General features: G+C 41.5%; 1 protein-coding gene across 2 annotated transcripts in view; it reads left to right on the plus strand.

Moving 5' to 3' along the window:
- The first annotated feature begins 9,003 nt into the window (after window positions 1-9,003).
- Window positions 9,004-24,568, plus strand: part of cxxc4 (CXXC finger 4) — a 29,290-nt gene continuing 13,725 nt past the window's right edge. The window contains exons 1-2 of one of the 2 annotated variants that reach the window (XM_006787111.3): window positions 9,004-9,446; window positions 11,429-12,367. In XM_006787111.3, coding sequence (XP_006787174.1) covers window positions 11,543-12,367 — 825 coding nt within the window. In that variant the 5' untranslated portion in view covers window positions 9,004-9,446; window positions 11,429-11,542. Of the gene's footprint in view, window positions 9,447-11,428; window positions 12,431-24,568 lie in introns of those variants that run through there. The other variant, XM_087842514.1, reaches the window with a different exon arrangement.

Below are 24,568 nucleotides of genomic sequence, written 5' to 3' on the forward strand. Positions count from 1 at the left end.
TTTACAGATAGCTATAGACACTGTTGTGCCTCTCTCTTGACCTCCTCGATACATACTGATGATGATTTCAACCAAAAATTTAAAATTCGGCGTCATCATCTTAATTTTCAGATCATTTCTTGTGTAATTTGTCTTTTCTCCCTGTTTCCTTTTTTTTAAGAATAGCTTCTTGACAGCCACCCTTCCATTGACACCATTTCTGAGGTGCTTCTGAAAACTCAAGACTTTTGCACAATAATTCAATTCAGTTCAGTTCAATTCACTTTTATTTATACAGCGCCAAATCACAACATAAGTCGCCTCACTTTATATTGTAAGGTAGACCCTACAATAACACATATAGAGAAAACCCAACAATCAAATGACCAAGCACAAGCAAGGCAACAGTGGGAAGGAAAAACTCCCTTTTAATAGGAAGAAAACTCCGGCAGAACCAGGGGGGGGGGGGGGGCATCTGCTGCAACCGGTTGGGGTGAGAGAAGCATGCTGTGGAAGACAGGCAGAGATTAATAACAAGTATGATTGAATGCAGAGAGGTCTATTAACACATGTTGACTGAGAAAGGTGACTGAAGAAGAAATACTCAATGCATCATGGGAATCCCCCAGCAGCCTACACCTATTGCAGCATAACTAAGGGAGTATTCAGGGTCACCTGATCCAGCCCTAACTATATGCTTTAGCAAAAAGGAAAGTTTTAAGCCTAATCTTAAAAGTAGCAATAGTGTCTGTCTCCTGAATCCAAACTGGAAGTTAGTTCCATAGAAGAGGGGCCTGAAAACTGAAGGCTCTCCCTCCGATTCTATTTTTAAATACTCTAGGAACAACATGCAAGCCTGCAGTGTGAGAGCGAAGTGCTCTATTGGGGTGATATGGTACTATACCCCACATAGCAAAACTGGTATGGCCTGGATCTAGCCCACACAATGTGCTTACACATGGCCACATACCGCAAAGAATGATGGTCCTTTGGTGGCCCAGATCTGGTTTGCCAGAGGTGGCCCACACATGGGCCAGCACAAGGCCAGTTGCAGACACACTGGTGGTCCTGTGCTAGCCCATATGTGGATTACCTTTGGCAAACCTGATCTGGGCCACCAAAGGGCCGTCATTCTTTGCGGTATGTGGGCCATGTGTAAGTTGTGTGCAGCCACGGGCCAGTTGCAGACACACCGCTGGCCCTGTGCTGGCCGTGTGCTGGCTTTTCTACTCTCCCGGATTACTTAAAGTGCTCTATACAACATTCCACATTCACCCAATCGCACACTTTCTCTAAACTGAGTGCTTCCTAACTACATTCACATTCTTGACATGCAGACTGGAGGAGCCCGGGATCGAACCACTAACCTTCCAATCAGTAGGTGACCTGCTCTAACTCCGCTTTACCTCCAGTAAACCCTCACTAGGTTTTGGATAAAGTGTACACTCACAAACCTGCCTGGGCCTAGAAGTAATAAATGCATAAACTAGTTTTTCAGCATCACTCTGAAACAGGATATTTCTAATTTTAGAGAGGAAGAAAGCAGTCCTCCATATTTGTTTAATATGTGTATTGAAGGACATATCCTGGTCCAAAATGACTCCAAGGTTCCTCACAGTAGAGCCCAAGGTAATGCCATTGAGAGTAAAAATTGTGTTACATATCATATTTCTTAGATTTTCAGGGCCAAATACAATAACCTCAGTTTTATCTGAATTTGGAAGCAGAAAATTAGAGGTAATCCAGTTCTTCATGTCTTGATGACATTCTTGCAGTTTAACTAATTGGTGTGTGTTATCTGACTTCATGGATAGATAAAGTTGGGTGTCATTTGTATAGCAGTGAAACTGTATCCTATCTCTCTAACTTCACGTCTCAGAACAGAATCGCCAATTACCAGAGTTTGATCCATGAACAGGTTAGACACATGAACAGGTTGGTGGTGTACCAGAGGCTTCTGTTTAGGACTACGCTTCGTCCTCACCGTTACCTAACCATCCTGTTTCCCCAGCTGCTAGGGACAGTCTGCTGGGAGACAGCTAGCGGGGCACCAGCTACAGGGACCTGGCTAGCTACGGGTTTTCGAGGGTGCAAAGCCAAGTCTCCAATTAGGTGATCCATGAAAGTGCAGGGGGGACAGGTGAAGAGGCCATGCTGCTAGCAAGTCGGCTACAAGCTAAGCTAAGATAGCAAAACCCTAAAGAAACAGTAAGTGAATACTTTGACTATACATTAGCGAGTGAATACACAGAGCGTGTGCTTTGGATGAAGCACGTGAAGATTACACAATGAAATAAGAAGTTATGTCTAAGTTTTTAATTAAATTGCTACGCAGATAAGATAAGCTACTCAAAAACACCACTGTGTGTTGGAACAGGAAGTGATATTCTACCGCAGAGAGAGCGAACACCAAGTGACAGCGCCACCCCAGGAAAGACCAAATAAGCAAATGCTAAGCAAAGTTTAAAAAAAAGAGAAAATATTTGTATTTTTTTCAAAACTATTTCGCTGTTTCCACAAAGCAACACCAAAGAGCCAAAGCAGTACATTAGACTGCCTCAAAACCAGTTGTTTTCCTATCTCCACCTCTGAAAATCTATGAAAGTTTCCTGTGGTATCTGGGACAGCATGATGCTACTTGCCACATAAAGTGATGCGGCGCTGTCACAAATAGGAACTTGTCATAAATCATAAACCCTATTTGGAAGTTTTGTGTTTTGAAATTGGTTTTTACTTGCTTATTTGTTTGCTTATTTGTTTTTTACTCTTTATTCTAGTTGCTGGCCTGGTTCAAACACTAAAAGCTACTTTGTTAATTTTAGGAAAATATGTTTTGGGTAAAAAAACCAAAAAATGCTAATGCACAGCATTAAGCCTGCAATTTGAAAAATGGCACTTACCCTTGGGTTTAAAATGTGGTTCCAAGGGATCCTCTATAAACTTCCATATTTGACAAGTTGGGAATGAGAGACCCATCTCACTGTCACCAAAAAAACCCCCAGTGCATCATGGCACCAATGCCAAAGGACAGCTTGTGCTTAATTTGGAGATGCCAGAAGCTTTGACAAAGCTGCAGTAATTGACACCCTGGGAATGAGAACGGGCTGGTTGGAGTGGGTTAACACTGGCACTGGTCTGTAGCTATGCAGTCTCATATGCAGCTGCATGTGATGAACTATGTGTTGTAGCACTTTACGCTCATAACTATTGGTAAAGTCTTCAAGTTGTGTTCCTGTGGTTCCTGCCATTTTTAAGAAAGTTCTAAGCTTTAGCTCTAAAGATCTACAGTGTTGACCCCAAATTTTCATTCATGTAGGCTACATGAAGATATTTCTTTCCTCAAGTCTAAGCTGCGTTTTGTGTGGGAGTGATTGTGTGTAGATGCCGTCACCTGTAGTAGACCGTGTGCTGGGAGTTTCTTTTCAGCACAATGAGGGGCGCTCTACTCCAATTAGCAGGTAATTGCAACGGGAGGTAGAATCGCTCAAATGCAACCCAAGGAAGCAGCGTAAAACAGTTAAATCACAGCAGAAGGCTAATGTGCAAAAGGTGAGGGCATCATATATTAAAGACTGCAGGAGGAAGTGAGGCTGCTTTCTGAATAAATGCTGCCAAGGTTGCTGCTATACTCTGGTGCATCACTGCCAAACCCATAATCTCCCACTGTTTATTTTGTTGCTCTAGCCCTCTTTTTCTCTTAGTCTCTCTTCACTCTCTTTCCATCTGTGTCTGCGTCTTCATGCTTTGAAGGCCTCAAAGGAATTCTGTTTACCTTAACAGTATGTGGGAGCCAATCAGAAACACCTCCAGAAGTTACAGTCAAGCTCCTCCCTCTTTCTGGTCAGATATTTTATTTCATCTGAGAAACAGTTGTGGCTCTGCTGTGGTTTTTCCTCACTTGCACACAAACATCATTACACCCTGAAAGTGTTATAAGCCATCTAAAGCAAGACAGAAGTATAGAGCGTGTCTGAATTAACAAGCTCAGGTATGACGCAGTTACTCGCTTCCTATCATTATGTGGATCATTCCATGTCCACCAAAGCTTAATAGTTTTCCTTTCTTGTGAAATATGTTTTGTTTGCATCATTTTTTCCTGATCTCGCGAGGCAAGAAAAGGAGGATGAATATGAGCGGGGTTCCTGTATGATCACTGCCTTTTTTTTCCCCCTCACAGATGTGAGCACGGAGCTCGGATCACATTGAAACGGATGAATCAATGGATACACACCATCAATCCTCAAACACCCATGTCTTACAACTTCACTCCTCCGTGATTCTGTTCCCATCGACCAAATGCAGGCTACATTTAAATCAGGGGGTCATGGTTATTAATTACTCCTCTGAGTTCAGTGGAAAGCTCAAGGAAACAGGGGGAGGAGCAGATGCATGGGAAGCAACGCCAGCAGCACACAGATAGGAACAAAGGCCTGCCACGAAGGTTCATGCCTCCCACTGCTAGAGACCCATACACTGCCGTGGCTCTGCAGACTTAGAGGTTAAGACCACCTAGGCAGATTTCCCTTGGGGGCTATTATCGCCAGGAAGATGAAATGATTTTCAGAGAGAGGAGCTTCCACACACAGATGCACAGTTTCTGATACCGATCTCACTTCAAGAGAGGTTCTTCTTCTTCTTCTTCTTCTTTTTAAAAGTAACTGTCAATCAAGTCTCATGTCTAAGAACAAAAGCTCTGATTGATCATTATTTTAGGCAAATGTCAAGACAAATTTATTCAGGATTTATCCTTTGCAAAAAAAACCCAAAACTGTAAAATGCATTTTGTAGTCTCAAAACAGCATGTGGTACAGGGCGATGTGAAAAGGACACCGCGCTACAGTGATCAAAACAAGAAAAAGAAAAACGATTTATAGAAATTGCATAAAACACACATTACGATAAATATGAAGGAGGCTGTGGAGATCTTTTATTTCTTTAATTTTTCGGTTGTATCTATCGCGGAGCTACACAAAGCCAGGCAGACCTTCAATGGTAGCGATCTATAAGTAAGCAAAGTGGGAAAAGAAACATAACAGCTGGTGTGATTTTTGTTGTGTGTGTTATGTTTTCAGTTTGAATTTGAAGTAATCATTTTTGTGTTTTCTTCATTTACATAAGTTTAAAACTAATGTTACATGCAGAGTGTATTTGAGCATTTACACAGATTCATGATGATCTGTCTGTGAAGAATTCTGAAGCATTCATTTCCTTGGATTTCATTTCATGACTGCAAAGCCTTTACATGCTGCACAACATTTACATAACATAACATCATGGCCACCTGCCTAGCATTGTGCTGGTTCCTATTTTTCCTGACCCATTGAGGTATGGACTCCACTAGACCCCCGAAGGTGTGCTGTGGTATCTGTAACAAGATCAACCAACAGATGCCTGATTGGATTGAGATTTGGGAAATTTGGATGCCAAGTCAACACCTGGAACTTGTTGTTGTGCTCCTCAAACCACTTCTAAATAATTTTTGCTTCGCGCCAGGGTTCATTATCTTGATGCTAACTGCTGCATCGTCTGTTGGTCAATTTTTTTTTCTATTTAGAGATGGAAAAGAGTGAACATATTGGAGGATTTTGATCCCCGTATAAAAGTAGCCTCAGCTTAAAGATGATAGTTGAGTGTGAGACTGTTGATACTAAACTTCACTACTCCAGACCCAAACAAACCAATCTCTGACTTCCTAATCACATATACACGCACACTTAACCATACATATTAACACTTTTGTTGATACACCTACCAATTTTCCTAAACATGCCCATGCACCACTGCTTCTACTCACTGCTGGGACATATTAAGTTTAATACAGTGCTCTGAGGAAGACAATCTCTTGCTTATGCTCCTTATTTACATTCTCTGTCTTCTTTCTCCTAACTCATCACATCAGCTGACTGAGAGTGCACTTTCCTCAGTTAAACCAATCAAATTTTGCCTTAACCTCTGACTGGGAGCCAGTAATTTTACAGCTCTCAGTTTTTTTTAATGGTCTCTCTGCTGCTGTCAGCTGTTATTTCAGTGTAAGATCGATTCATCCCTCCTCTGTCACTTTTACCTCCAGTTTTTCACACACATGGAGCCAAGTTCATAGGTAGTATATACGGTTCTATGTCAGATTAATCCTTCAGGTCTTCAGCATTGCTCCTTTCCCCCACACCACCAGCGCTGAGTGACTTCATCGGTGCATGACTGTATAGCTTGTGGCATAACAACCCCCTTAAAATGATGATGTCACAATAGGATTTTAATATTACAGCTCTCATAACTGTGCACGTCATGCCAAGGCTGTTTTCCTCCTCTAAGTGTGTCGGGAAAGCTCTGGTGCACATTCTTAGTTATTCCAAACAAATCATTGTGCCCATTATGACTGACCAGCAATGACTTCACAGAGGTGAAGGGTTAAAGGTGAAGGTGAAGGTTTGTCAGGTCAGACCTTTTTTAGGCACAAAGGGTTTCTTGTAGACAGAGAGGTTTGTCAGGTACAAAACAAAAACAAAGGAAAGACTTACACCCAAATCAGTTGTTACGTCATGGAGCTACATCAGTAAATTTGAGGTGAGGTGCATTTATCGTTATAGTTTGTGTTGCATATTCACTGCATTTTCCCATTAAACTACAGTAAAACACAAATCTTTACATTTTTCCTTATCAGTACTTTAAAATGTTGGAATACTCTTAAAGAATTATGTTTGAATTTGAAGAAATTACTTTTATAATCCAAATATCATTTCTGAACAAAGTTTAAATGATGTTTACATAAAATTATACAATCCTTATCACAGAAGTTTTCGCTTCTTCCTCGTCCTCTCTATTGCCACCTCTAAACACAGTCATCAAAGCGTCGCCTTTAGCAGCCCATAGGCCTGCGCCGCACAGCTCACCTGGAAGATTATGGCTTAGAAATGTGTCAGTGCAGCTGTCACTGTGTTTACTCACACATAAGCGTGCTTTAAAAGTAGAAGCGACGCAGGGACTGTGTATTCCTCTGCGACTTAATGCCATTTTGCAGCGGAGTTGAAATGATTGATCGTCTCACCGATTGACAGAAAATCAGCTGGTAGAAACTCAGATAATGAATCGTATCAACAAAAACACGAGAAAGTTGGTGGTTTGTTTTTCCATTTTTGTCTCAAGTATCAACATTTGTTGTTTTGTTTTTTCTAATGACTGTAAATTGAATATATTTGGGGTTTGGGATCTTTAGTGAAACAAAACAAGAAATAGATGCTGTCACATCAGTCTCTGAATTTCTGATGATTAACTCAGGAAATGTCGTGCAACTTAAGAGAACACGAAAAATGGTACAATTTTGGCTCTATTATGAATTAAATGATTATTGTTATGATTGCCATATTCTATACTGAGTATTTGTTAATGACTTATAAGTAGCACTGTGATTGTAATGATTTTGAGGACCTGAATAAAATAAACTTAGCTGAAAAACTAAGGAAATGTGTGTTCAGTAGATTATATCTTTGTTGTAACAAAGCTTCTTGGTACTAAATAATGTATTCATAAGATTGTATATAAAATTTTTATTTATGTTTGTTTAAGTGTAACACCGAGGGCTTTGGGGGCACTGCAATTTCAAATTCCTGTGTTTGATCTCTACATATTGTTTTTGACAATAAAGTTGACTTTGATATTATACTGTTGGTAAACCTGTTTATTTCCCCTTAAATGACATACTCACCCCTTAAATGCTCAACCCAAAAATGCATTTTCGGGTTGAGCAGCAGGGGTGAGTATGTTGCTTGCACCATGAAATACTTGCCAGGAGACCTGCCATGAATGCCCTTTATCATCAGACCTATTTGCTCTGGTGTTGGCAACATGTCCGCTGGAACCTGAACATGTGGAGGAACATTATGTTAAGCGATGAGCCCAGAGACTACCTCAAGTTTGGGAGTGGAGAGGACAGGTGACTGCCTGCATTCCTGAACTCAACCCCACTGACCTCTTGTTGGATCAGCCTGGGTGTGCAGTTCGAGCACAATTTACCAAAAAAAAACAACAACACACTGGCTAATTTTTGCTACAAATGCTGGCGAATGTGATGCCATCCAACAGCAGTGTGTGACCAAGCTGGTGACGAGTATGGGGAGGAGGAGCCAGGCTGTTGTGGCTGTGTACGGTTCTTCCACATGCTGCTGAGGCTCCTGCTTGTTAAATGAATAAATTGTTAAATTCCTAATATGCTTCTGTTTCTTCAAACTTCAATCATCCAATCCAATAAACCAAACAAAAGTCGATAGCAAAATAAGCTGTTTAGTACTGGCAGAGATGATCTGGCAAGTTTGTCATGAGCGTAACCCACAAATGGATTTTCCTTACAAAAAATCAACCAAACACAAATTTCCTAATTTCTGGTGATAAGTTTATATCTTATTCACCTTCTGTTTTATTGAAACAGTAAAGACAAACATTGTGTATTGTATTTGCTTTTTCTCTATAATGCAAAGTAACTTAAAACCAAGAATGGGGTTACAAAGGTGAAGGTCCCATCATAACCCAAGCATCAACATGATCGGACGGGACTGCCATACACTGGGACTCATGGTGTAAAATGTGCCAGGCAAGATCCTGTTGTCAACGGGAAGTGTGTAGGCATGGGTGGTGAGCAGGCAGGACTTAGAGTGTGATGAATCCTCGAGGTCTTGGTAATTATGGCTGTCGATGGACGGGGGGAGGGTTGGTGGAGGCATTTTATCTTAATCACAGCTCAGCTCCATTCAAATTAATTTGACAAGTTACCCCAACTCTTATTAAAAGACGCGTACCCCCCCCCCCCCCCTCTCTAAATGTGTCATTATTAAAGAAGTATATTAAAAATATTTTTGTCAAAATAAAGGGGTGAAAGAAGACACCACCAGGGTTGAAGACGCAGATATTTGCCGTAGATATTTTCTCCCTGTAGGGCGCCCTGAGCCATCCATCCCTCCCACCTCCCGAGTGTTTCTATAGTAATTTCCAGCCAATGATCAGTAGGTGTCCACATCCCTGCTTCCTCACCTCAGCACCAATCAGCCACACACAGCGACAGGAGACACGGGCTGAACTGAGACCAGGCAGACACACACAATACAGCCTCCGGATCAAGAAGAGAGGAAACACCTAACCACCTCTGCGATTTCCGCTTCCCCTTTCTCTCTCTTTTTCGTCCGACACCTTTTGGCTTATTTATGCACTTTTCAACCTTTTTTCCCCCCCTAGCGTGTCCAGAAAGTCGATAAAAATGATCCTTTTGTTTTGAGCGTTCTCAGCACACACACACACACACATACACTTACACACACACACACACACACACAGTCTCCCTGTTCTCCTCCGGCAGCCTATGTCTGTGCGTCTTCTCGCGTCTTTGCATTATTTCCCCCCCGCGTATCCCTTCGCAGTGATGTGCCGTTACACGGTCTCCGGCTGGTAGCATCTTGGGAGCTCTTCTCAACAGGAACCTGGTAGGTGATGCTCTCTCCCTCTCTCCCTTCTTCTCCCTCTCTCGCTCTCTCTCTCTCAAGCTTTCCCTCTCGCTCCGAGTGTTTGTCCATCCTTATTTTGGCGTCCGGTTGCATGTGTTTTACCCTCCCGTTTTGCTGTCCAGATTTGTGTCCGTGTGGCTGCCAAGTGATCCGGCCAGTGTCAGATTATTTTTATGGGGCTTTTATTCGCACTGTTGCACCGCACTCCCTCTCCGGATTATCTATGCATGACCTTTGATCTGGATGTCTAGCTCAGACCAGGCTGTGTGTAATTAATGGCATCATTGTGCAGCACAGCAGAGGTACAGCTGCTGATCACCGGACGTGTTTTGTTTATTTATTTATTTATTTATTTATTTTTTACTTTTCTTTCTTCGGTCTCCCTTTCGCACTCTCCACCTTTCTCTGGTTATCTTTCTCCTCTCCCCCTCTTTCTCCCTCTGTCTCTCCAGCTTCGAGTATTGAACATTTCTGTCTCTCTAAACTTTGTTTACAGGCTGAAAATCAATGTCCGTGACTTGATTGCCTTTGGGCTGCGTATTTCGCTCCAGGGGTGAATTGATTAAGTAATAATGACCCTGAGGAGGGCTGATCATTAAGCCAAGGAGGTTTTGTTTACGGGTGGCTGGCGGTTGTTTCAGATGCCACACTGACATTGAACTTCCAGATCTGGAGACTATGGTGGATAAAACTCGTCTTCTCACATTTGCTTCGTGAAAATTAAAAGTGTAAAGTGTACCGAGACCTCAAGAATTGCTGGAAAGAGAGAAAAAATATATCTATATAAAACCGTATGGAACACTATTTAGATTTTATTCTCCTGATAATATGGTGTCAGGTTAACGGGACAAATGCTTGACTCTTTGAGCATGTTTAGTAGTGGATACACTTTAGTATATTGAGGACTTTGATAATGCCACCCAGTGTGATACCTCTTGTTCTGTGTGTGCATATTTATAATTCATTCTTTTCAAGACAGCTGCTGGGTAGCACCATGGAAGTGATTTGAAATGCTTTAGTGTTCTAGCAATGGATCAGCTTTGGCAATTAAGAGAGAAAGCCCAGAAAAAGGTAATGGAAGTAGGGGAGATGTGTCTAATGGGCTTTTATCTGTGGAAACCAAATCCAGACAGACTGGGGGAGAGAGAGAGGAAATGGAGCACCCCCACCCCCCACAAACACACACACATACATGGACACACACATGCATGCGTCCCGTCCTGAGGCAGCTGACACTGTAGTTGGTCTGGTCCATGATCTGGTTGGAAATTCACCAGTGGCTATCACTGAGCGCTGTCACAGAGTAAATGTAATAGAGCTGGCCATGAATGAATACCACTTGCTGCTCAGGCTGGTCAGAGTCTTGTTTACAGGGATGGGCCAGCTTTGCAATTACGGTTACTACAGGCGAAAATCAAGAGATTTGAAAATGTTTAACTCTGTAAATCCTCACATCCAAGCCAGATTATTTTTAAGAACCTCCTGCAGGAATGTGATTTTGTGCATGTCTTCACATGACATGAGGCTCTCTTCTAACTTTTCCAAAATAATATGATTTTGGATAGAATATTTAAATTTTCACGTTTTTATTAAATGCACTGCTGCATATCCAGATGTTTGTGTTTATCCTGTGAAGCAGCAGATTGAGTTTTCTTGAAAATATGTAAGAAGACCCTGGCAAGAGAATTTTTTTAAATAAACATGCAAAAAATTTTCTCTCAATAATAATAATGACACGTTGGTCTGTCACAGCCATCACGTTATTGTCACTTGATGACTTTTTGTGATTATACTGTCAGAGCATAAACACTGTGCCAGAGGATTCTTCACAATATCAGCCTCTCTTTTTCAGAGAAAAGTTGAAATTGAGAAGTGGAAAGTGATCAGGATGAAAGTATTTGTCTCTTTCGTGTGTAACTGTTGTTTTCTTCTCATTTGTTTTGTTTTCTTTTTCTTTTTAGCTCTGGAGGAGACAAACCAGGATGGTAACTCGTTGTTCGTAACCAGCTTCACTTTGACGAAGGCCGCTGTAACCTCACTCTCTTCTCCTAAACACTGACTACCGTTCCTCAGCCATGTCTAACATAAACAATGCACTTTGCATTGAAAATGGACAGAATGCAGATGTGTCTCTGCTACAAAAGGATAATCTTCAGGATGGTGGATTAAGCCAGCTTTTGGATTATAATGCAGAAATGGAAAGGTACAGGTCTTTTGCAAACTTTTATAAAACCAATGGGGCATTTCCACAGACTGCTAAGATTGCCCGCATCACGACGCCCATTTTTCCCAGTGCTAGAATTGGTATGTCCCCTTGGAACTGTGATAACGCCATGCTCTGGGGAAGGAAATCAGCGGCAATAAACCCTAATAGGACCAGCATGCATAGAAATGACTCCCAGAGGCCGGGGAAGCCTGGCGTGCCGCCAGAGACGCTGCAAATGGCAAATAATAATTTCCTCTCTACCTTATCCCCCGAACACTGCAGACCTTTAGCAGGAGAATGCATGAACAAGCTGAAATGCGGCGCTGCTGAAGCAGAGATAATGAATCTCCCAGAACGCGTTGGAACTTTTTCCGCTATTCCGGCTTTAGGGGGCATCTCATTACCTCCCGGGGTCATCGTCATGACAGCCCTTCACTCCCCCGCAGCCTCAGCAGCCGTTACAGACAGTGCGTTTCAAATTGCCAATCTGGCAGACTGCCCACAGAATAATTCCTCAGCATCCAGTGGAAACCCAGCAAAGAAGAAAAGGAAAAGGTGTGGGGTCTGTGCACCCTGCAGGCGGCTAATCAACTGTGGTGTCTGCAGCAGTTGTCGGAACCGCAAAACGGGCCACCAGATCTGCAAATTTAGGAAATGTGAGGAGCTGAAAAAGAAGCCAGGCTCATCGCTGGAGGTGAGAACCGGGGCTCTGCTTCCCCTTCTTTTGTTATTATCCCCTTGCACTCCAAAGCATTAACCTTTTCATCCAGTCACGTTCTAAGCCCTTGAAAATTGTTTCCATGCCCACCCATGCCTGAACATCCCCCCGGTTTCTCAAATCTGCCTACCCGCCTAGCCTAATTGGCAGTAATTAGGGGTGTTTGTGCGGAGCGCAAGCTGAGCTTGGCTCAGACACCCCTAATTGCTGCCAGTCAGGCTGGGGCTGGAACGCATCCGAACAACCCCGAGCTTGGCTCAGCTCCAAGCAGGGCTGGGAAATGGTTTTCAGCAGAGAGCCATCTCTCTCTGCACCCGGTCATTTTAACCAATTATGGAAACCGTCTCTGGATGGGGAGAATCAATATCTCACAAAGCCTCAGCCTCCGACCACCAAGAGATGGTGAGAGTGATGGCAGAGCTGCTGATGGCGTTTCTGAAAACATCCCCCAAGTTTTATTTGGGGAGGGGAATAAAGCACCCAGACTGATCCCTTCACACTTATCCTGTATGAATTGATTGTGCATATCACAGTGGGGTGGAGATAAAGTCATTTTACATTATATTTACGCCATTATGGGCAATTATGCATCAGTCTGGGGCATGATGCATAAAAAAATAATAATAATCTGCTCCACTTAGGAAAGGGAAAAACATGTTAGGAATCGGCTTAACTGAGAGCTAGCAAGAGGCTTCATTAGGACACAGGGCTGAATTGTTTTTAAAGATTTGTTTTAATTGATCTATTTACCAGCTGACATTTGATTATCAGGTGCACAGGCGGAATACGGATGTTGAGTTGCAAATATGGTTCTGATTATCCTGAGGTTATGACTTAACATGTGCCTGTATGGATGAGTTTCCACCAAATGCAGCCCGAGTGCCAGATAATTTGTTCTCTAATCAGGAGATTACACAGGGAGGATAACAAGGTTAATTCTGAAATATTGCCTAATCTTTGAGGAAAAACACCATGTATGGATGTATGCTTTGCTAAATCTGAAGTCAAGTCAAGACATCAGTTTGTCTGATTCTTGTTTGGTTCTCACACGTGTTCAGTAATACAATGTTGACTCCACCAGTGCCCAAGTCTGTGATGTAACATTTTAGTATTTATCATAAATGTCACTTTTGTTTGCCACATGGAGATTTTCCATCAATTCAGTCACAGCCTGGCAACATTAGCACCTTGTAATCAATTTCTTCAGTCCAGAGCCTCCAAAGCTTTGCTTCTTGGTCAACGACACAGTAATCTACATGTCTGTTTTACTCAACTTAATCCCTTAAACTGATCAGCTGTTACACGCAAGCTCTGAAGGCACACCATCAAAGTTTATTGTTTAAATTCTGCATCATTTCAGAAGTTATAAATTTATTGCATGGCATGTGTATGAAGTGCATGTCTGTGCACTCACCCTTTCTCACCGTTTTCTTTTAGAAAACAGGGTGAACGAATCTCTCAGTGAAGTGGGAGGATTTCAACCTTTTTGGAAGAGAAATCAAGATTTCAATAAATAATAAATAAATACATCCATAACAATAGTGGGTGTCTATGAACTGAGATGGTTTGCTCTCAGACAAGTAGAAATATTGTCACAGTGGGGATAAAGACAATGATTTTAAAGGACAGACATTACAAATATAAAAAGCAACTGTTTAGGAAAGAGACTTTCGAGGCTTGCATTTTAAATATTTTTAAATGTTTGGTGGTGTCATGCAGAATCAAATGTGTCAGGTTTGGATGTTTCTCTTAAAACATGCTGAAGCTTAGATTTTGAAAACAGTAGTGGGATCATACTGCACGCATGACTTGTCATACAGTGTACAAGACTCTGCTATTAAGGGGCAAAAAAATTAAGGTTTAAGAGTTTAATTAAATGGGCCATTAAGGAGGTTATTGAGTATGAGCTGGATGTGGATATTACCGAGGTGTCGGTCTGAAGCTCATCGGATGCTGACTCTATAGATGATGTACTAACAGGTGTTCCAAACAGGTGTCCAGGAAGCTGAGCCTGAGCTCATAATCCATGGGTAGCATCACTTTTTGGAAAACATCCATTTGCAAAGAAGGTTAGAATTACCGAGGGTGTGAAGCCCCCCAAACAAATCCTAACTTGGATTTAAAAGCTTTTTCTCTTAGTTCAGTAATTCCTAGTATGGACTTCTCCAGCGCTAATTGTTATTTTTGACTCTGGAACTGTAATTACAGGTGCGCCTTCTGCAGTGTAAATGGGCTTGCATTTAAAGGCATCTCAGAGGTGTGAATTTGTGCAGTTTTATGTACGTTGGCGCTGAGTGGGTGTCTTTTTCGCCTTGTTGACGACGCTCGGGGTTCGTTGGGATTTTATTAAGAAGTGTGAGGAGTCAAATGGTGCACGCAATATGTGCAGCATCACATGTTGTAACACGTAGTTGCACTCCGCGTGTCACCTTTTCTTCTTCTTCCTCTTTTTCTCTCGCACACACAAGATGTACGCAAACACACACGCACACACAATCTAGCATCTAACTACGCAGTCACAAACGCACACACTGAACATGAGCCAAGTCTACCTTTTGCCTTGGAAGAGACGATAAGCTACTGGCAGCCAGTTAGATTTGGCTGTCAGTGTTTTCCACATGGGAATCACCCTGAACTAATTATATCTTAAGCAGCGGTGGAAATGCAAATCAGAATTTTACTCACACCCCTGAAATCGGAGAGCCAATTTAATCTAATACCCCCTTTAATTTAGCGCGCTAATGCAAGGCCCTAGAGAATTGCCCTCTGTCACCGCTGTGCTGTTCTGCAGCAGATTCTGCTCTCTGTCTGCTCCGTCTCTGTGCTGCTCTCAGGCTCCAGGATGGATTAGTCTGGCAGAGGAATCTCATCTAACCTAACATTTCCTGAGCAGTTACCTTTGCATAGCTTTAGCTCAGATGGCTCAGAGGTCCTTCATTAACTTTCAAATGCTATACTTGTATGAGGGTAAGCTGCATCTTCACCTCTGTTTACCTCACCTGTCTGCCTCACTCCAGCTCTTATTTCTGCATAGTCTTATTTTAAATTTCTTAATGTTTGTCAGTGAAGATACATTACAAACTGTGCTGCGCCGAACAAAACAATTAAAGTACGTAAAAATATATATGTATGTATCAATTTCACTCTTTGTAGTTATGCTTACTCCACACCGCCCCCCCCCCCCCCCCCCCCCCCGCCCCCCCAATACAGCGTTTGGCCTTGTAGTGAACATAGCCTCATCTTTCTGCTAATAGTTCAGAGTCTCAAAATTGCCATTGTGTTACCAGGATGCTGCTATAACTCACCTGCTTAGACTGTCAACCCAAACCAAAGGTGCTGCAGAGGCCTGGGTGTCAAATAAAGGCCAAAATCACATCTTATATTACTTACTACTAGAATATTATGTTTGTACATATGTTGTGTATATTTTGGTATTTTCTGTTTGCTTTCCATTTATTTTAACCCTTCGGGTTTATATCAGAACACTGAGCCCATGTTTGAGAACTATTATCTCTAAGGTGGTGTACAACAAGGGGTTCAAAGATCTAAATACATTCAGTTTATTGGGAATCCTTGGTGCTTCTGTTCAAGATCATGTGGATGTTCATAAACAATTCTGCGTGTGAACTGAATGTGTCTCAGAAAACCTTTAAAACATTTATTTTTCTGAGAAATCTTTGGACTCTGTCCTTACACTTTATAATTTATCAGTTCAGTTGTCATAGATTTTATTATACATAGCATGGCACTAGACGGTGAAGCAATTCAGGCTGAATCATGACCATCCTGACCAGTTCCTGCGAGATATTCTAGCTATGCTACAAATTCAGCTGTTGAATTTTACATAATTGTTGACGCTGCATTTATAATGTATGGTTTTTTCCCGATGACTCTCACTATTAAAGACCGTAAATCGGGGATTTAATGCCTTGCCTTCTGCAAATATATAATTCAACAGAAACTTCCTTTTAATTCCAAATGGAAGTTCAGGTTATTGTGAAGCAGGAAGTATACCGGCAGGAACAATTTTACTTAAAGAGCGCTTCTGTAGGTTTTGTTTTTTTTACATTAATAAAATAGTAATGACAAAGAAATCTACTTGAAAAAACATCCTGAGAGGCTGCTATTTTAATAGCAACATAACACTGGAGAAAAAAAAGCAGGAAAGGACAAAGCCAAGTCCCGCTGAACAGATTCCTCTTTCAATTAGCAAATGTCAAAGGGCAGCATCAAGTCATGTGCAGGAAAACAGCATCCCAGCGTACAGAGATGTTCGCTCGCTCGCTCTCTCCCTCGCTCCCTCCCTCCTTCTGTCCTTTGTGCTGTGTTGATACGACTACATGAAATGGGTGAGATGAAAAGGTGGCATGGCTGCCTGGAAACCTTTACTATTGTGATAAAAGACAAGGCCCGAAATGGTAGGAAGCAGGACCTTGAGTAAAATAGCTTGGATTCAGCCCCTTAATGAGAGTGCGGGAGCCAAATAAGCAACGGTAGCCAGGTCTAATTTGTTTTAGGTGTGCTCAGAATAGATAAGGACAAATCTGTGGCCTTCACCCCCCTCCCACCAACCTTTGCCTCCCTGGAGATAACACCGAGTGCTTCCAGTCAATCTCCATGGGCAAAGGAAAGGAGGGAATGAAATTTAAAAAAAAAAAAAAGCATAGAAAGAAAAAGCCCGAGGGACGCGCAGCCTTTAGATCTGCAGATCTCTAACTTACTGGATTTATTCAAGCTTTAAAACTGCAGATTAATTTGGTCGCAGAGGTCTAAGGGGGGGTGCGAAAGAAAAAAAAGGGAAGGAAAAATGAGACCGTACGCTGCTGCGCATCTCCACCTAAAGGGCAACAGTAAGCTCCTGTCAAGACAATGGGATTTTGCCATCTGAACCACAACGCAGACCGCTTAATTATACACATCTTTCCTGCAAGCTACCCTCAGCTACTTAAGAGCCCGGGCCCCTTTAGTCATTGTCATGCCCTTTTTCCCCAAGATTGGTTGTGCCATGTGGCTTTTCTGTCAGCTTCCATTTGCAGTGAGTAGCTGTCCTCCTCAGGTCTTCGCTGCGCGCGGAAAGGCACAACCGCACAGGACTGTTAAAGAATTCATCGCCGCTGCCACTGTCACCAATTAAGGCCAAAGCGTAATTGGAGGCGTCCGGACGATGCCCTTACATTATGTGGTCTGTCGCCTCCTCTGCCCCTGCTTGATTTAACATCCCTAGTTCGGCGGTAAAAGAGAAGTCGTTGTCATTGTCTTTATTATAGTGAGAGGAGAGCGAGAGAAAGAGAGAGAGAGAGGGAGACGAGGATGGGGGTAAAACAGCGGCTCAGCAGAGGGTGGACAGCGTGAAAGAGCAGGTGCGGGAGGACGTTAATGTGTGGCACTTTAAATTTTAAACAGATGAGAATACATTATTGATGATGACTCTAGCTGAGAAGTTAAAAGGTATCTCGTCATTACTGAGAGCGTGTACCAAAAAGTGTGAGAGAAAAAGTCTTCAGTAATTGCATCGGGGGACTTCACTGAGTGGAGAGCAACAACGTGTTATTATGATGCCGTGTTCTTGACTATTTTTTTCTTTTTTATGCATAATGCCCTAATTCAGTGGATAAAATGAATGATTAGACATGCCATTCCTCTGTTCCAGTGAGCTATTCCTCAATACCTATAACCAGCTTCTTTGTGGTTATATCAAACATGTAATAGGTAGCTGTATTATTACATTGTCCTTATAAGGAGAGTGAACTACACAGGAAAATGATCATTTGTGGACTGGGAACAGGAGTTCTAACTTAGTGGCTACCTTCTGACAAAAAACAAACCTCACCACATTTAATCACTTCAATCACTCGCCTATACTCTTCATTTTATTTCATTCATTATACATTTCAGTCGTAGTGCAGTTCTGGCCAATGTCACGGTTTCATACTGACTTTGACCTTTTTGTCATTTAAATCCAAATTAAGCACCTTGAAATAAATCTAAGTCAAAGCTAGCAATTTAAACAATTGAGGATGTGTGCAGAAGGAATAAAGATATAGTCTTTATGCAAAAAAAAAAAAGTCTTTATGCAAAGACCTTCTTGCAGCAGAGTAGCCTAAACCTGTCCCTTCACTTTTTTTTTCTTTTTTTTTTTTTTGAGGCTGAAAGAGCTGCAGCACTGACAAGGTGAAAAGTTGATTCAATCTGCTGTTATCCACTGTGACTTTACAGACATATATAAAATGATGGCAAGGACATGGGTGATAATGGTAGCCTGTGACATTGTAAAATTATGTGGCACCACCACAAAAAAACAAAGCCAGTGGAGCTTTGCTTGAATCAGATGAAGGACTCATTCAGGAGATTTCAGTGTGAGATGTCTAGCATGTAGCATTGATCACGGTTACTTTCTTCTTATAACCAGCTTCATATAAAATCTCATTCTTTTTCAGAAAGAGGCATCATGCTGTATTTTAAGTGGACAACTTTGTGTAGTGCTGACCAGTCAGATATGCTAGTAAAAGTTGTGTGTGTAAAAAAGTAGTGTTGAGATCAGGTTAACTGTGTTTTGGCTCAAACCCAATCAGCATAGTCAGATATAACATGCACAAGAGTAGGCCTGAAGCATAAAAGCACTCTTTGAGTTGCATTAATCATCATCACATGACCCGTTACCTGTCTTTTGTTGACACAGAAAGTCTGCAGAATAAATGAGGAACTTGTTCAGTGCTGTGGGTGCAGGATGCACGAGTAAGTATCGCAGACACGCCATGTAACTGTCGTGTATGAGAAGAAGTGTGCTGTAACAAAGAGGTGTTAAAGTTTATATGTAGTTGGCACAGTTGCACAAAGCTCCAGAAAACTAGACGCTTTCAAGAATTTTGTGTCAGAATTTGTATGAAAATGTATTATAGAGGAAAACGGCATTCAGTTTCCATAAAGCTCAAAGTTTATTCATAACTGAATATACTGTTACACAGTTTTCACTAACTGAGACTCAGGCTTGTAAGCTTACCTTGTATGTGTCCCTGTATCTAGTGGCTATCGCTAAACATCAGCTATGATAAAATTGTTATTTAATACTTTAATATAAAGTGACAATAACACAGACATGAGCCCTATGGCTGTCCACTTTGTTTGGGTTTCATAGAACATGTCAGTGAATCAGCTCTGTTCACATCCTAAACCTTTAACCATTTCATCTCTTCCCTGTGATCCGTTCATCATCCCTCTGAATACGCTGCACTGTCATTCCAAATACAACGTTCCTTCATTTCCTCAGGATAGAGTAGACGATTTAAATACTAAAGCTATTGACCACGTTACCCTGGTACAAAAACTAAAGACAAGCGACCGTGTAGGAAAAATGACTCCTCAATGGCCTGATCCATTCAAAATAAACTGCCATCTTTAAACCAGTAAATGGCTTGGTTCTATCATCTGTCCAGCATGGCTAACACATGGTAGATCAAACATTCTGACTTTTCCTGGCGTCAAAGGCATAAGACACTAAGAGGCAGCCTTTATTAATTACCACTGTGGCTTTGGTTGCCATCCTGATATCAAGGGGTTTTTGTTTGTAGGCCAGTGAATGAAGATCCTGCAAAGAATTATTTCATCTGGAGTACAGATGCTTTCTGTGTAAACAGACAAGAAGGAAAGTGCTATGAATTCACTTAAATGTCATCTAAGGAGCCTGGAAACAACAGCGTCCGGACTTCTTTTAGTTGCTTGAGGACGTTTCATCCGAGAAGCTTCTTCAGTTCTAGGGTCAAATAGTGGAGAGTCCCAGCTTTAAGCCTGTGGGAGTGTCCCCCCAAGAGGGACAATGGACCCCCTAATGATCCTCTACACCAGCCAAGGTGTGAAAATGAGTGTAGGTCACAATCAGCCATGGTTTCGGGTGAACTCACTGTGAAACCTAACCCCAACCTATCATGTGATTTCCTGAGGTCAGATGGCTCAGGATGTGAGTGGGCATTAAGGCGTCTTTATATGTCAAACAAATCATATAAGAAATTTCTTAAAGGATCTCTTCTACAATGCCCATCTCATTTGGCCTATACTTCCAGAAATGGAAGCACTACTACTACGGATGTGACCAGAACTGAAACTGCATGGTATTTACCTTTTAGTACCAAACTTCTAATGCAGCGAAAGCACACGAAACACAACAGAAGTGTTTCTGAGGAGACAATAATATGACAGAAACCAACGCATCACACGATTCATACAATATTGTAGATACATATTTGGTATTAGCCGTTTACTGTTAGCTTGAAACTTCGTAGATGATCCATCGCCTTACTGTATCCACATAAAATACTTCCCTTGTCTTGTGTGAGTTATATATTTATTTAATTTGTTTTCATGTGAGATTTTGTGGCATTTTTTAAAATATCCGTTTTGTTTTATTTAACTTCTGCTGTGCTTTGTGTGCGTTTAAAGCATTTTTTTCTAGTTGCTAGTGTTTTATTAAGTTGCAGTGCACCGTACAGCTAAATTAGCTATGTTCCATAGGCTAAAATATTTGCAATGGCTAACATTATTTAAATGCTAAGGCTAACATGGAAGTGCCTTGAACCCACATTCTATATGAAGGCCACCAGATGGAAATAGTTGTGATTGCAAACCAGACTTTGGGTGCTTTCCCGAGTTTTTGGGCTCAGTTACTCGTTTTGGTGTAAACGTTCACCTCAAAGGCTTCCAGTGGGGACACACAAAAACACGGTGTGGCAGTAAATACGTCCAACTTTTACACTTTCTGTGATTATTCCCCCTGGTGACATTAGTAGGTTATTTGGCAGTCATCCTAATATTTCAATTTGTGTCCTGTCAGCAAACTCTGATGTTAACATTTTGCCACCACCACGTTAGTAATTTAAAATTACTTTTTAATAAAGGAGCTAATAAAGTAAATTGTATCGAATTGGGTATGTCGTAACTCTAACGAGATTCACGCCAGCTGCTAAATTTCTGGTATCATAACATATCCAGCTACTGCTACCTTTTCATGCTCTGCGGCGCCTTTTATTTATAACGGTGTTATTTAATTAATCTTCAGCCTCCACAGGAAGTCATTTCCCTTCATTATAACCACTGTAATGTCATAACAGATACTAAAAACTTGTTTGACATAATTAATCCATGAACAGTATTATACTGTGTTCGGTTGTAGGGTTTGTTTCAAACATCGTCAGCTCAAAATCGATTATAGAGAATGGGACATCAAACAAGGTGCATGTTCTTGAGCTATCACGAAACAAACAGTAGGTAAAAACCATAAAAATAGTGTTAATTTGATCCTTTTTTTAAAATCTTCAATCAATTCAGTTGAATTTTATTTATACGGCGCCAAATCACAACAGCAGTTGCCTCAAGGCGCTTTATTTGTAAGGTAAAGACCGTTTATGCAAAAATTTATGACGTATACAAAACTTAAACCACATCCAAAAATATGAAGTATTTGAGTTTAATTGTAAGTGGGGGGTTTTGAGACACATTCACATTTTGGTTTGTTGAGTTTGTCTTTTATGATTTCTCTACTGAAAACACAAACCTGAGAATGTCCAGGTTATACAAGTATAGCTGTATGGCTTAAAGCATAAGGATCTAGGATGTTAAAAAAAAAAAAGCAATGCAGCTGGACAGATGCACTAAAGGGTTTATGCGTATAAGTTAAAAGGCATCAAATGACAGATGGCCTTGTGCCATTCATCTGAGAAAAACTGACGTGAAAGTGAATTTGTGAGTGACAACTTGTGATGGGAGAAATCGGTCAATGTGGTTTAAGCATCTCAGTTTCTGCAAGTCAAATCCGCGCATGCTGCCACCTCCTCTATTGTGGCTCTGCTCTCAGATTATGAATATTTCATGCCGAGCATCTGACACCGTGCCCAGAAAGATATTTCAAGTTTTTTTCCCTGTCAGAAACCCTGGGGTTAGAGAGTGTCACAGAGGTGTGAAGTCAGTCTCTGGTCCCCAGGCAAAGGATAGGATTTATGATGCACTTGCTGATGACATCAGGTGGATATTTTTTTTTACCGCTGAGCCCCTTTGTCCTCCATGACTGATAAACCATTGAGCTGTTGACGGTTTTGTGTCACTCCTTAAAAGATCTGTCTGTGGCGTGGTGTTGAGTAGAGAAATGATTTCAATCTGCTCAGAGTGCAAGCTGCGTTTTGACAAACTGTGACCAGTTGCACCGTCTGATCAGCGTGGAGCTGGGATGACTAAGCCGGTGGGAGTGTGCTTGGATTAGCCCTGACTTATTACCTGCCCACTAATGATATCTGCCTTGTTTTTATCTTTGTCAACTTTCACAAATCCAGTTTTAACTAAAGCTTCCTTATATAATTCCTCATTTTAGGTTGCTTCAGGTGGAATATTAGTCATTGGACTCTTAACTAGATGACTTTAATCCTCAGAAGGGAGGTTTTCTCCACATGCAGAGACCATCAAACTTTTATTGTATGTGTGTCTCAGCTAAATTCAATTTAACCAAATTAAGTCTTCTTATACATGCAGCCTTGCAGTTTTTTTCAGCAGTATATATAAATGCAGCAGTGCAGCGGTTTCCAACCTTTGTGGCGTGTGACTTCTTAAGTTGGAATTATGCGAGCCCACGCAGAGAATCCTGTGATGGGTATGGCTCAACTCCCAAATCTCAAGCATGCATTGTGCAAACCTGTGCATTAAGGATTGGATTGGTTCTTTCAGCTGTAATGAGGAGGAAGGTTTTAAACAAATGTAAATGTCCTGCATACAGTTATGTAGAGGGAACAACCACAGAAATGCAACCCCTTTGTCTGTGGTTGGTTGAACGCGCCAAACCGAAGCTTGTTTTCTGCTTTCTAGCTTTTTCACAAGCAATAACGTGACTGACTGGAGAAGAAGTACATCGCTGGGTTTGCTTCTTACCACTGTTCCCTGGTTTTTTTTTGTAATAGCAGGCCTTGCTATGATGCTATGATCACCATTTGAAATTATTTTACCTTGTTTTGTTTTTTTTCCTCATTCACTTTTGTATGGAGGAGGCACGAATCAAAGCCGTTCCAAAGCTCTGCTGTCACAGTTCTTTAATCTGAAAAAATTTCAAACTAATACACACATTTTTGTGGCTGTGGCTGTTGTTGTTGTCTGGATATTTCTAATGCAGATCAGTTCACACTAATGTCAACCTGAAATTTTCCACAGACAAAGCAAAAGGAATTTTTGCTTTTACCAAAAATTAAAAAAAAGGATTGCTTTACTATTCACTTCAAATCCTTTGATCACCTCTTGTTGGTTTTTGGACACATTTTTAAATAACAGTAACTTTTCATGTGTTGACTTTTTTGATGCTGTACTAGTTACGTTCGCTCGGTGCCAACATCTTGCTTAAAAATGTGTAAAAAGAAAAAGCGAAAAAAGGCATGAGCAGCACATTACAGCAGTACATTTTACTTACGACAACTGATTATTAAAAAAAAAAATCAGATGTACTGAAGTGAAATGTATTTTTACTCGCTGAATTTGATGAACAGATTGATTTGACTCCCAGTTACCTGAGCAAAATTAAAGATTCATCTTCAGCTGTCTGTATTTTCTAATCCTAACCTAAATATTATGTTGATTTGCTGTAAATATGCAGAGCTCTGCGTATGGACCTTCTAAGTTTAAGGGCTCCCACACAGATGCTGTGAAATCTGCTCAAAACAAGAAGGCCTGCTCCTACTTTGCATTTCAATTTAACATTTCAGAGAACTGGCAGCATGTTGCCTCGCTTAGCCCTCGCTTCGTTACACCCACATGGCTTCTCGTCGTGCTAGCTGACGTCTTTCGCTGTTCAAAGGGCTGCAACTTGGCTGAGAAATTGGGGATTTCCATACCAGATCCCTCAGGTATCCGCACACTCAAAACGCATGTCCTGTTCATCTTCTCCTCCTCCCCCGCTCCCATCCTTCAGCGCCTGCCCTTCTCGCTTCTCACACTGCCCTGATTTCCTGTCTTGGAGCTCAATTGACCTCGCCGCTGCATCTCTTTGTTTTGTTTTCCTGAAATCTCAGCAGCACCTGAAAGCCTGTTCACTGCCTCATATATAGGGGTATGCTCACAGACAGGAGTTAGCTTTGTTGGAGCCCTGTATGAAATTGGCTTACTTGGGCGAGGGTGCTAAGGTAAAGCTAATTGAAATGGAAGCTAGCATACATA

The sequence above is a fragment of the Neolamprologus brichardi genome, chromosome 6, assembly GCF_056152115.1.
Source record: "Neolamprologus brichardi isolate AB-2024 chromosome 6, ASM5615211v1, whole genome shotgun sequence".
Lineage (NCBI taxonomy): Eukaryota > Metazoa > Chordata > Actinopteri > Cichliformes > Cichlidae > Neolamprologus > Neolamprologus brichardi.